Source organism: Rhagoletis zephyria, unplaced genomic scaffold, assembly GCF_001687245.7.
Source record: "Rhagoletis zephyria isolate East Lansing unplaced genomic scaffold, Rhagoletis_zephyria_1.1 Rzeph_scaffold_00002, whole genome shotgun sequence".
Lineage (NCBI taxonomy): Eukaryota > Metazoa > Arthropoda > Insecta > Diptera > Tephritidae > Rhagoletis > Rhagoletis zephyria.
In genome coordinates, this window is record NW_016157086.1 from 113,635 (window position 1) to 126,680 (window position 13,046).

The following is a 13,046-nucleotide window of genomic DNA, read 5'->3' on the forward strand; positions in this document are numbered from 1 at the left end:
CAGCATGGGAGTGACAATACAAAAGTGGAAGTAGAAAAAGAATAAACTCGTAAGCAAATAAGTGTTAAAATATCGTGCATACCTATGTACATATATATACGGTTGGATATAACAAGCATTCATGCAACAACAACCAAAAATATAAGTATACATTTTGACCAAGTTGATCACTTAAACAAGTGAACGCCAAGTGCTTCGCTCCAGCAGCGAGACTTCGTCTCTTTCGAATTGCTGTCCATCGCAAACAGCCAGCCAGCCGGCTGCCCAGCTAGCCAACATGGATCTCCATAACTTTAGCAACAACATGCATAGCAACATAACACTGCCACCCGCAACAACAACACCAGCAACATCTACATATTTTACATACAGCATACCGGGCATGGATATCACACCGGGTCCGGTCGCTTTTACCTATGTCAGTGAATTTTTATCACTTATCACACCAGCGGAACTGCCACTCGGTAAGTGTTAGTATTTGTATGTATGTGTGAATGTGTGCTAAGGAAAAGCGAAATTTTGATGGTGAGCAAATGCGAATGAAAATGTGTATTGGATAGGAAATGTGTGTGTGAGTAAGCGTTTAATATGCATATTTATATGTATGTATGTAGGTCGTGTGCGCTTGTAAGCTTGTGTGTATGTGTTTTATAGCACCCGTAAGTTACATAGTGTAGAGATAAATATGAGTGAATATGGGCGTCGTGAGATATTTTATGACGTCAGCAATCTATTAAAACCAACTAAAAGGAATGTACTTTACGTATCGTTGGGGACTTGAATATTGGCCTGAGTGTCTGATAACAGTTATCAACGCAATATTTATAATATAATATATATAATATATATTATGCCTTAAAATATTTAAAATATGTATTAAAATAAATAAGTCGAAGGAATTAGAAGTCCAAAAGTAATGCAAGCTTCTTGAAACCTTAAAATCAAGGATTATACGTGCAGGGAATTGAAATTCTCCATATACTTAGCTAAATCGTCTCTTTAAGAAAGGCATTTGACGCATTAGCGATTTGTCAGTTTTTGAGGCATCCAATTGGTTGAGAACCATTCATAGGGTTTAGTCAATCAGAGATCAGGTGCATTATGTATCATATGAATAGGTATCATTGGAACCGGCGATGAGTTGCTGACGACTTCAAAATAACCACGTAGAAATAATGAGTTACGAATCCTGGCAGGAACACAAATTATAGGAACCATTTACGGTTTGATTAACGGGGATAGTACAGATCATTTTCTTTGTACCTGTCTGGTGTTCGCTAGTCATCATATTTTTCTTATTTTGCACTATAACCATTTATCAGTTTGGACCGTGACCAAAAAACGTCACCAATTTCTTCTCTACTTTGCGAATTTTCGCCAGTTCATCTCGAGTGCTGACAAAAACATCTGCATTTTGTCCTTCCATTATGTTTGTGGGCTCCCTTGCGGTATCTGTGATTTCTTGCCTGAGTGTTGTTAGAATAAGTGCGAGAAAGTGTTAGATTCATATCAGAGTGAAATATGTAGTTTGGGTATATAAGTATAATTTCACGAGAAATAATTTTGTAGAACATTTACACTAGTGTATTTTTGAGAGTAACATTTCAAATTGATCGCTAACTGTTCTGGGTACAGGTATTTTACTTAAAAATTATTCAAACTTAAAATTCGGTACTACCATTTCGGAATAACGGTAAATGTAAATAGAACTCAGTACTTTTAAGTATTTTTTCGACACATGATACTGAGTACTTTGAATCGATGTATCAATGTGATGATTGGAACAGGGTATTTTTGAGTAAATTCAGAGTACTTTCGAATTATTTGAGAGTACTGAATACTTTGGAGTGCTCAGTATCGATACTTTTAAAAATCGGGTACTGTCGATTCTTTTGAGAACGATACTAATTTTAACCCATTAGCTCTCCCAAGAAAGGGTCGTTTTGACACCTTTTTTGGAAAGTCTGAATAAAATGACATTTGGGAGGGCGCTAAAGGAAGAAAATTTCTCATTTCGTGGACGAAACCACAAATCTTCAAAACGGTTTTCACTGAACGTGTCAGGTGACTGCCGTATATTTCTTTGGCATAATAGTAATTAAATAAAAGAGGTCAATTCCAATTGCAAATGCGTATAGCGCACATCAATTCGGCATCATTTCGAGAACGCTGCTTGTAAATGTGTTAAGGATAAAATCGTATGCTTAATATAAAGATAGGTAGTTGCAGCAATGGGTCTGGCGGTAAACGAGGACAAGAGAAAGATTTTGCGAAAGATTGATGGGCCTTTACGCGTTGGCGATGGCGAGTACCCCAGACGATGGAACGATGAGCCGTATGAGGTTTACAACGACATGGACATGGCTTGCGCGTGTACAGAGCCAAAGAAGAAATATATTTTTTTAACATTGTAGTACAAAAAATAAAATACGATAATGGTGGTATCGACATTTCGGAAATGTTTTCAGAGTATGCCGAGCAACCAGAGTGCATCTTAAGTATTACGTATTAATAATATATTTTAGACTGGTGCTCTGCCCAGTCATAAAGTTAATTGACGACGGCCTAATCCTGTTCAGTGAAAAAAAAAATATTTGGTAATACTTTTAAATTTTTTATTTCTAACGCAACAAACTCCCTCCATGATTTTCGCCCATATATATACAGAGATACATGAGGGTTTTACTAGAAGTCATATCTTGAATTCACAATGTTATGCCGCAATCAGGGTAAGCGCTGTATTCTATCTGAGTACGCATGCGTCCAGTTCAGCTTAGCTTGTCGGATTGAAATATGTTTTGACAGATCACCTAAAGCAACAAAACACTGAATCGTATCCTTATGGTCAAAAATCAGTTGTCAAATGCCACCACCGCATACAAATCCAAGATTATTCACCACCCCTACATCCTTCGTATCTCCCATTCACCCAACCAACAGTCTCCGCCCCGTCTATTACCATTTTCTTCCCTCGTCTTGTCGTCGTCAGACCCCTTGTCCCTTTTTTAGCATCATCCCTTCACTGGATATATCGGTTATCCTTTTTGCCCACTGTCGGTCAAGCCCGTTCGTCTACTCTTCGGTCTACTTTTGTCAATCTGTCCGTCCGTTCGTAATTCATTTTGGTAAGCTTCACTCATCACACACATATCTTTCACCTTTAACACTTCATTTTGGTTCTTTGTTTTACATAATTCTCTTGATTAAATTATGTATCTTCACACCCAGGGCTATAGTCAGAGAGGGCTTAGTAATCTTGATCTGGTTCGCAACGAGATATTTATATTGAGGTGCAATAACTTTTAGACGAGCTTTTGCATAGATTTCGGTACTAAATATTATCGATAACAGCATTGTACTGCTCCATGGATCTATCATAAGATAAGAGCGGAACTGGGTATCCTCAACGGGTAAAGTGGTTCCTCTTGTGGCTGGATAATTCACTGACTCGCTATAGGTTGCTGGCATCTTCAGAGTAAGTGGATGTGCCTAATGTAGGAATTCATGTCACTGGACTTATCGCTTGACTACAGCAAGTCTATGACGCCTAACTGATATTCCAATCAATCGCCATTTAGCTTCCATTGACCAGTTTAGCGATGCTATAAGAACACCTAATTCAACCTACCAAAGAGATATAAAATGCATAAGCTTTGTTTCGTTTTAAATTGAATAGTTGAGCACCTATAAATCACCCAGCGGTTCTTCAAGCATACATGCGTACATATTAAAGTTTATCACTTATTTTCAGGTTCCATGTTTATCACCAAAAGGCAATGACCATCCGCTAACGAGATCACTGACCATCAGACAATAACACGGACAAATAAACAACACAAACACACACATAGACACACGTACATACTTATACATGTATGTATGTATGTATAAATGTGGTGAATTAAGTCGCGTCTAAAATATATTATCCTCGACAGTCAATTGGGCATTTTAACGGCACAGTCGTGTCTAATTTCAGAATTTAGTGACGCCAGTTAAGTGCACTCAAGCACAGCTGTCATGTGGGTGCTGCAACATGTCTGCCATAGTATAAGTATGTATGCATGACTTAATAGCAGAGAGGTGTGTAGACAAATCGAACAAATGAGCTGTTTGAATTTTCCACACGCAAAGCCAAATTATGTGCAGAGGTGATACTAAAATATTTGCAGTAGTTAAACAGAGAATACACACACACTTCTACGCATATGCATGCATATGTAGGTGCGTGTGTGCACATTCGTGAATTTATTTGTTTGTTTACTTGTATTTTCGATTTCTATGCCCACTTATTTTCATTTTCTCACCCATTTACGCCAGCCAATAAATTGTCCACATACGGTTGCGGCATTTTATTACCAAAATTATTGAGTATCTGTAGTACCATTTATTGTTGCAGGGACAAGTACCTGCCTGTGCAGAATGTAAAGTACTGACATATAATATATTTAAGTGTCAATGCGTGTAACTACTCCAATAGACAGATATCAGCAGGAGTTTGCATAAGGATAGAAATGTATAGGAAATTATTAAAGGGAAATGAAAATTTTTGGTCATTGAACTTTTAAAGTAGAATTTTCTGAAATTTGCTGTTGAAGGAGTCCTATTCTAGAAGCATAATTACTACACTCCTGAACTCTGCTACCCATGTCCTGCCTGGCAAATCCACTATTCTTCTTCTGCTATGGTAAAGCCAAAGCTCGCTTGCTATCTTATAATTCTTGAATCCGAACCATTTCTTCCTTGCTTGATTTAGCAAATGTAAGTGGTTTTTGTCTGATCGCAACAGATTCAACCAATTGGCCAATGCATCAACTCTGTCGTTACCAGCTAAGTATGTTCGTGCGGATGGAGTCCGACCTGTAAACCTACCAGGAAATCCAGAGAAGAGAGGTGGGCAATGACTGATTCATTAAACGTAGCTCAATTTTGCATTCTTTAACTAGCGTAGTCACTACCCCGCAAGGACACACATAGGCCACGAGTTGAAAGCAATTTTTAACCGTCGGGCAATTTGTCAAGGTCAATAAAGAAAGGAAACACCAGAAAGCGCAATCTGCTTCTCGCTAATTCGGGGCAGTTACAGAGAAGGTAATTTCTGCAGCATCTATGGTAAGGAACTCCAAGTCATTCTGCGTGTTTACCTATAAGGACAGTGGCCTGTTAGAGCACCAACTGTATGAGATATGTCCTCTCTCTTTAGTGAATATAAGCTTCAAGACCTTTTTCGACCCCACTAAGGCCAAGTTTGCCTGAAAATTCTACAGGTCGTAGTTTGCATCCATCTCTTGCTCGCGTCAACATAGATAATTTCGCTTAAAAGCAGCTTGCAAGAGGCGAAGGGCATACCAATGCGTTCTCTTCCCGGAAGAGTCTGCTTGGTCGTACCCCGCCCCTCCCCCTCACTAAGGATGAACACCTCTTTACCATTTTAATCAGTACGAAGTTCGTTTATAGCCTCCATTATAGCTGAGACCTCATCTCTGTGAAAATACTATACTACCGGGCGGAGTATAACAGCTTTCCTCTCTTATTCTTCTCTGATTGAGATTTTCATGACGAACTTTCTATCCGAAACCAGAGTGTCAATACAACGGTCTGTATAGCCCTTAAGAAAGCTATATTTTTCCAGAATACAGGAGTGACCCAGAAATACCAATTCCCATTCTCTCTTAACCGGGGTGCAGCATGTGTATATGTATGTACATATGTTTACTCAGAACTTCATCGTGGCATAAGCTGACTTGGTTTGCCAAATGCTGAGACTGAGCTATGATAGCAAGCATACCTTGGTCTTTGTCCATTGCCTTGAAAAAGGTAATACGATAACCGGTAAATCTTTTGGAACGATTCCACATTAATTTGAATAAACCTCGACCTCATTTGGTGAAGAAAAAGTGCTAAGCTACCAAGAGAATACATTGTTGCACTTGTTGAGTCATCATCGCAAATATCTATAACTTGGGCTGACAACTAATACCTCAGCCGTCCTATTACCGCATTTAGCTTCCTCCGAATATTCCCTGTTATTAAACCTAACCACTCTTTTATAGAGCCGGAAAAGCAACATTTCAACTGAGAATCAGACATATTCTTGTGTTGAAACCCATCCCCGTGCAAGGATACCAGACTATCAACAGTTAGGAGTCTCTAAAGCTCCTCCTTAGTGACCATTTTCCTTGCGGGCAATCCCTTGTAGAAACTTCTGTCGGATAAGGGCGTACAAACCCGTAATGTCAGAGTAGCCGAAGACCGGTAAGAGCTCTCGGTTGCTCCAGAGATTGTTTGGTCTGTACATATCAAAAGCTCAGCATGCTTACAATGTATTGGGGACTGGCCTTCTCAGAGAGTGTTTGGTTTTAAATTAATGGCCAGGTCAGAGACCATATTGCCCGATCATTCAGGATAAAGATACATTGCACAAATGATTGTAATTTTCAATTTACTCGACCACGCAGTCGAGTAGCCAAATGCATTTGTTACAGAAATTTTATTAATAAAATTACCAACAGCCGCCTCGAGCACGTGGCCGAGAAGCCATTTTGCGATGAAGGGTATATTTCTGTACATCCTATATTCTCTGACGCAAGTGGTCTCGCCGTTAATTCCAGTAACACGGAACTGATTTTATTTAGGGAGTTGGCCCCCTTTCTCGCTTAATGCCCTGCCGAAGCTCAAGCTGCAATCAGGCTCAGGGAAGCCATATATCTAACTTGCCCATCGCATAGTCACTTTCCAATTCTTGAAAGTTTCGATTTCTTTCACGGGTAACGTCGTCTCTGTAGTAGCTCCAACCAACTCTATCTCTTCTCACTTTCTCTAAAGAGATCTTGGTATGAGCTTAGTGGAAGTGTTGGGGGGCAATTTTCTGTCACAAGCTCGTGATATCGCGACTTCAAATTTAGGCTCCCATACTTCTGTAGCGTTTTTCAAGCAAAAATATCTGCCGTTAAGGAAGCTGTAAATGTAATGTTCAAGAGTATGACGTTGATAAACAAGGTAAGCATTCACTATTATAGGAAAGCAGCAATGAGGTCCCTAAGCTCACTGATGTTCCGTTAAAAATTAGTTACGGTGTGCCTCACCATACTTTTAGTTGCGTTAGACTTATTTATATGGGACCAAACCAATATCACAAAAGGAAACTGCAAAGCTGACGAGTTGCGGAAAAGGGTTGTCCTTGAAATGATATAGGTACTGGTCAGGGAGCGAATGCAAGCGCCACTGATCCCATGTAGTTTTCTCTTTGACAGATGGGTCTCAGGTCAGCTCAACGAATATGGATCGGGTAGCGGCCAAAGGTGCTACTTATGTTAAACCAGAGCTCTCACATTAGGTGGAAGTTTTGATAGGTGACATACTATGTTGTGATATACTCAAAAAGCTTTTTTATTGGAAAAATTACTTCGAATTCAAAAATTCAGAGGACTTATCACACTGCGAGGCTGTATATCATACAAACATACATGCGAGTATAAGGTGTATGATGAGAAAAGGTGTATTACGATGTGATGTGATATAGTGTGATATGATAAGATGTGTCAACCGATACTGTATGTTATAAAGTTTTCTGATGTACTTAAACGAGTTGATGAGAAAATATGAGAAAAGATGTGTTACGATATGATGTGTTAGCCAATGTTGTTTGTTGTAATGCTTTCTGCTGTAATGTGAACAGATGTGTCATCATGTGAAATGTTGCGTTGTGATGCGAAGTGAAATGTTGGCATGTGAAATAAAAGATACCTTGTTGGTAAACATTTCCGGAAAGAGTTTGTGCAAAATGATAGTGGTGAGCGCGTAAATGTAGCACGAATACGGTATGATGAATGAGACAACGTATCTACATACTATTATTTTCTTTCTAAATAAACCCTTCACATCAAATTAATTTTTCAAAATGTAACTGCCTATTCGTTTTTCTTAGATTTGGTGCGTCAGTTTTTGCATACGAACCTCACGCTGATCGACTTTACCAAAGATGTGAGTATTACAAGGAATTATCATAAGTCTACAAAAGGCATCACTTATTACAAACTTCTAATATTTTAAAACTGGAAACACAATAAAGTTTTTTCAAGTTTAAAAATCTTCACACAAAATAGTCAAACAACTATTTTTCTTCATATGCTTAGTTCCCTCTTTCACCTTTTCCAGTGTCTCTTTTTCAACAAAAAAAAATTACTGCCATCCACTTTTCGCATTCCCTTATTCTCATATTCGAATTTTACCTGTTATTTTATTAATCTATCTCCTCCCACATTTAGGCGATCAAAATCGAGTCCGGCTTCTTGGCCATCATGAGCATCTTTGCCATACTGGCGCTTGTGCCGCTCATCTCCACCTGCGCTTGGTGTTGCGGACGACGCGCCGATCAGGACGAAGCCGAATTCATACGCAATGCACCTGTGAACATACATGACGAATCGCTACAACAGGCGTTGAATTGTCGAAAGAGTGCGTCCGTGGTGACACTCTGGATAACATTCATACTCTTGGCGTGAGTATGCTGAGGTCAAAAGCTGTCAAATTGCTATGAAATGTTGAAAAATATTCAAATTTTCTTTTCTAATGTTGCATTCTACTTCTTCTTCTTTTTCCTTTTCTTCTTCTTATTTTCCTCATTCATTTTGTGCAGGTTGAGCGATTTTTGCATATTTTATGCGAATAGCCGTCTAGCCGCCAATGTTGAAATGACGCCCGAAATGGTCAAGTCGACTGTGCACGACATGGAAGTATTTCTCAAAGACACACACCTACAAATCAAACATAAGTTGGATAATGGTTTTCATGTAGCTGTCGAAAAAGTTGTCAAAGATTTGCAAGGTCAGTATGCGTATGCGATGGTGAGTGTTCGTACATATGCGTTGTAGGCACGCTTGTATTACGTGCTACATTTTTTTTTTCTCTCACTTTACAGTCAAAGTTATAATTCATATTTTACCCTACCCGTTCCTCTCTTAGTCTCTTCTTCTTCGGTTTTTCTGTCCACTGCCTTTTACTCGATGCACTCACATTATTTATTTGATTTTCGTCCGTTATGCTGCTGGCGGCCATTCGTCCAACCAAACCCAACGCTATCTGTCTACTGCCCCATTGGACTTGCTTGTAATTGGACATTCCTGCATTGCTGGCTTGCATGTTTTCTACTATTCAGACGTCGATGTTCTCCTTGGGGAGCCTATCCAAGCGGAAATTTCAGCACACACTGGCATTGAGCTGGCATATGATTCATTGGCGACCATCAGCTTGGGTAAGGTGAAATTTGTTGGAAAATCATATTGGAAAGAGTAACTACAGTGGGCGGTGAGAAGTTCCCACAAAAGTAACGAGTGTTGCTAAAAAAACGTTGAGATAAATAGTAGTCGGTTCGAAGTTGGTAAATGGTTAAGGGGACGACGACGGGAAATAAAAGTAATTGAGTACAATGCGCTCATCTATTCCTATTTAAATATCCCTAAGGTACGTTTTCGCATTGGAACCTTAACTCGTATGTGAGCTATAGATTTCTACAAAAATTTAAAACTAACTAGGTTAGGTTAGGATGGGAGATTGTCCTTTGAGATACCACATTCTGAACTTGATACTTAGTCGATAAAAACGCCCCAAGCCGATTATGTATTTACTAATTCAGCTAATCTTAACTGCCCAGAGCACCACGGGGCTATTAATGATATGAAAGCCAAAGTACTTCAACCTGAGCCTCGCAAATGCTGGGCATCTATGAATGTAATGTTGAGGTGATTACAGCTCGTCATCTTCCAGTCAACTGCGACATACGGGGGCGTTGCTGCGTCAATACCGATTGGAAAGTGACCCGTTAAAACTCCTACCAAAAGTGAGAGCTGTGACTTTGTGAGTATGAGGAGTGCCCTCGGCTACCCTCTGTCCACACTCGGCCAGATCGCGCATATGCTGACATGAGGTCCATCTATCCAAGAGTGATCAATGACTGCGGCTGGGGTTCTTTATCCGGCCACAGAGTTCGTCGTCAGCCACAGAGTTCGCCGCAATGTCGCTGTGACCCGGAACCCGCATAAGCCTAATACAGAAGTATTCCAACGCGACCGAGAGAGAGAGAGAGCAAACATTCATTAACCAAGTTAGAGCGCACCCCCAACATACTCAAGGCCCTGATTTCTGCTTGGCTATCAGAATAAATGCTTAACTCCCTGACTGACATAACTCACCGGAGCAGAGAATGCACCGCCTTCTTGATAGCAGCCACTTCCGCCTGAAATACACTCCAGAAGTCCGGGAGTTTGAACTTAGTGCTTATTTAAAGCTCTCTACAGACTCAACCACCAACCCTGCCGTCCAGTTTCGATCCATCTGTGAAGAGGTTCACCGCTCCCCCTCTGCAGAAGTTCCGCCCGGTCCAATCCTCTCTTGAGGGAATGTGAGCAGAGAAGAAGCTCCTTAGCCATTTTGGTGGCGCAGTAATCTGTGCGATCAGGGATGATATCGAGCCTCCTAGAACTCCATAGTGTCCAGTAGTTAAGTCGATCAACCTAATAATAGCTGTTCGCGCCACGGCAAAGTTTCCTGCAACATCGGCAGGCACTTTGTTCATCATTACGTTCAATGCTAATTTGGCTTTGGTCCGCAGCGTCCCACTAATACCAAAGAAAGCAGCCCATTATGCGCGCTCCAGCTCTTAGCTAGTGTAGCCTTTTTCAGTAAGTTCCACCAGACTAGCGCGCCATAAAATATAATTGGCTTCACCACGGTCTCGTAGAGCCAAAAGACGACTTTGGGCGAAATACTTCTTCTCTTTCCAATAGCTCCCCTACAGCAATATAAGGCCACTGATGCCTTCCTTGCTCTTTCCTCGATGTTTAGCCTCCACGACAACTTTCTGTCAAGGATCAAGCCCAAGCAGAGTCGGGGATTTTATACTTTCTAGTGAATAAGACCAGTTCTGTCTGGTTGGGATTGGCGGCGAAGCGACTTTTGGTCGCCCAGTTCGTAGCTATGTTAAGACACCGCCGAGTATCTCTAGCTCCTCTAGTAGGTCGTTCACCAGGACCATGTGAATTTTAGTTAGTTTAGATTTCGGGACCAGACCAACGGTACCGATCTGAAAACTGTGGGAATGGGCGAAATCGGGAATTCATATTTACTAGGAGTGCCAGTTACTGTCGAAATTCGATCGTACAAAATTTCTTACCGGAAAATCTCCTGCTTTGGAACTAAAGCGTGACTATAACTTTTTATATCTTTGAAAGTATTTGACAAGACTTGGAATTGACAAGATATTTTCCAGTTTGTCCATAATTTTCGATAATTTGTTACATATTGATCATTAAATGACTCAGCAAAATTCGATAACTTCTAATTTTAACAATTTTGGATAAATATCGATAACTGTGCATTTCGAGGGCTCGATAAACTTCGATAACCCAAAAGTGTATATAAATAGATAACTCGATAAACTTTGGATACCTCTATAAACCTCGATAAACAGTGATAACTCGATAAACTTATTAAGCCTTGAAATTTCCATAGCTCGATATATTTTCGAATTTCCAAAAACTTCGATTCGATAAATCGACAAATTTCAGTAAATCAATAAATACGGATAACTCGATAGGTTTAAAGAACTCGATGCAATACGATAACTCAATGAATTTCGTTAACTCTATAAATAATGATAGTTCAATAAATATCGATAACTTGATAAATTTAATAACTAAATAATTTTCGACAATCCCATAAATTTGTGTGTCTCGATAACTATCCCTAAATTTCGACAACTAAGTTTCTGTGTCTATAAATTTCGACAACTCAATTAATATTGATCAATTTGAATAATTCGATACGTTGCGATATTTCAATAGACGTAGATAACTCGATACATTTCGATAACCATAAACTTCGTTGATTGAACACGTTGCAAAAACAACTGTACATAATATTCATTTCATAATTTTTTCTTAGATTACTACCTTCTTATTACCCACCCAAATTGCTAATTAATTTTTTAAGGGATAAACCGTCACAGGCCTGTGTTATGCACCTAACAATCTACCAACATCGTACGATTTATTTATTAAATTCCCCTCTTGCTTTCTGCAAATATCATAAACCTATAAGCGAGTACTCGGATCTCAATCCGCACAGCGCGCATCTTCCGTGTCTGTGTACATATATGCATTTCTGCACAAACCAGCTAGCTAATACGTAAATCTGTTTCGCTTGTACCATTATAAATTTACAAGTACAAGAGAACATATTTCTATGCTATTATATATTAAATTCTAAACTGGACATGATTTGTCATAATAAAAGGATACTCCCATTGCGATAATATGTATATACAAACATATGTAAGTAGTATGAGTATAACAAGTAACATAAACTAACAAAATATTTATTTTAAAATCTTATCAGTATTTGTTATGATTTTTTATTGCGCACATTATATTGTCGGACAAGTTATGACTTGTTGAAGCACATTCTCAACCGAACTACTACAGAGCATTACAACTTAGCGCATGTGGGCTTATGTTAACGTTTATTGTGACTCACAAAAGTTTTCAAATTTTTTTTTTCTTTTTACTTCTTTTAAATTTATCCGAATTTCTCTTCTCTAGTTAGTCCGTAGCATTCATTTTTTTTTCGTACTCCTCTCCCACAGCCAACGCCGAGTTGATCTACCGCGTACTAATGCTGCAGGAGACAGTGGGGCGTGCGTTGAAAATCTCACAAGAGGCCGCCGCACGCATGGAGGAACTACAAATACAATTGTCCGTGTTGCAACGTCAGTGCACTTACCGCGACCGGCCGCTCTGCGACACGTTGCGGATACGAAGTTTTGAAGAGAATGGCATTATTGATGCACTCAAGACGGTTAGTTGGCCGAATGTTTTGGATTGTAGTTACATGTTGTCGTTTTGTCGTTTTGTTGCTTTTTTTTTTGTTTTCTTGTATTTCGTATTTTTGCGCTTGTAAGGGTAGTGTGACAGCAAGTAGCAAACGTTTTTTGCTTCTTTACTTCCGCCCGGCGTTGCTGCGCTGCTTTTGACAAGTAGCTCCATTGCTATTTG

The 13,046-nt window shown here is 39.6% G+C and overlaps 1 protein-coding gene across 1 annotated transcript in view; it reads left to right on the forward strand.

Moving 5' to 3' along the window:
* Positions 1 to 277: 277 nt before the first annotated feature.
* The window catches only part of prom (prominin), a 39,597-nt gene continuing 26,828 nt past the window's right edge, over positions 278 to 13,046 (forward strand). Inside the window, exons 1-6 of the mRNA XM_017618392.1 lie at positions 278 to 464; positions 7,925 to 7,980; positions 8,265 to 8,497; positions 8,636 to 8,823; positions 9,155 to 9,250; positions 12,638 to 12,849. Of these exons, the coding sequence (XP_017473881.1) occupies positions 278 to 464; positions 7,925 to 7,980; positions 8,265 to 8,497; positions 8,636 to 8,823; positions 9,155 to 9,250; positions 12,638 to 12,849 (972 nt within the window). The remainder of the gene's footprint in view (positions 465 to 7,924; positions 7,981 to 8,264; positions 8,498 to 8,635; positions 8,824 to 9,154; positions 9,251 to 12,637; positions 12,850 to 13,046) is intronic.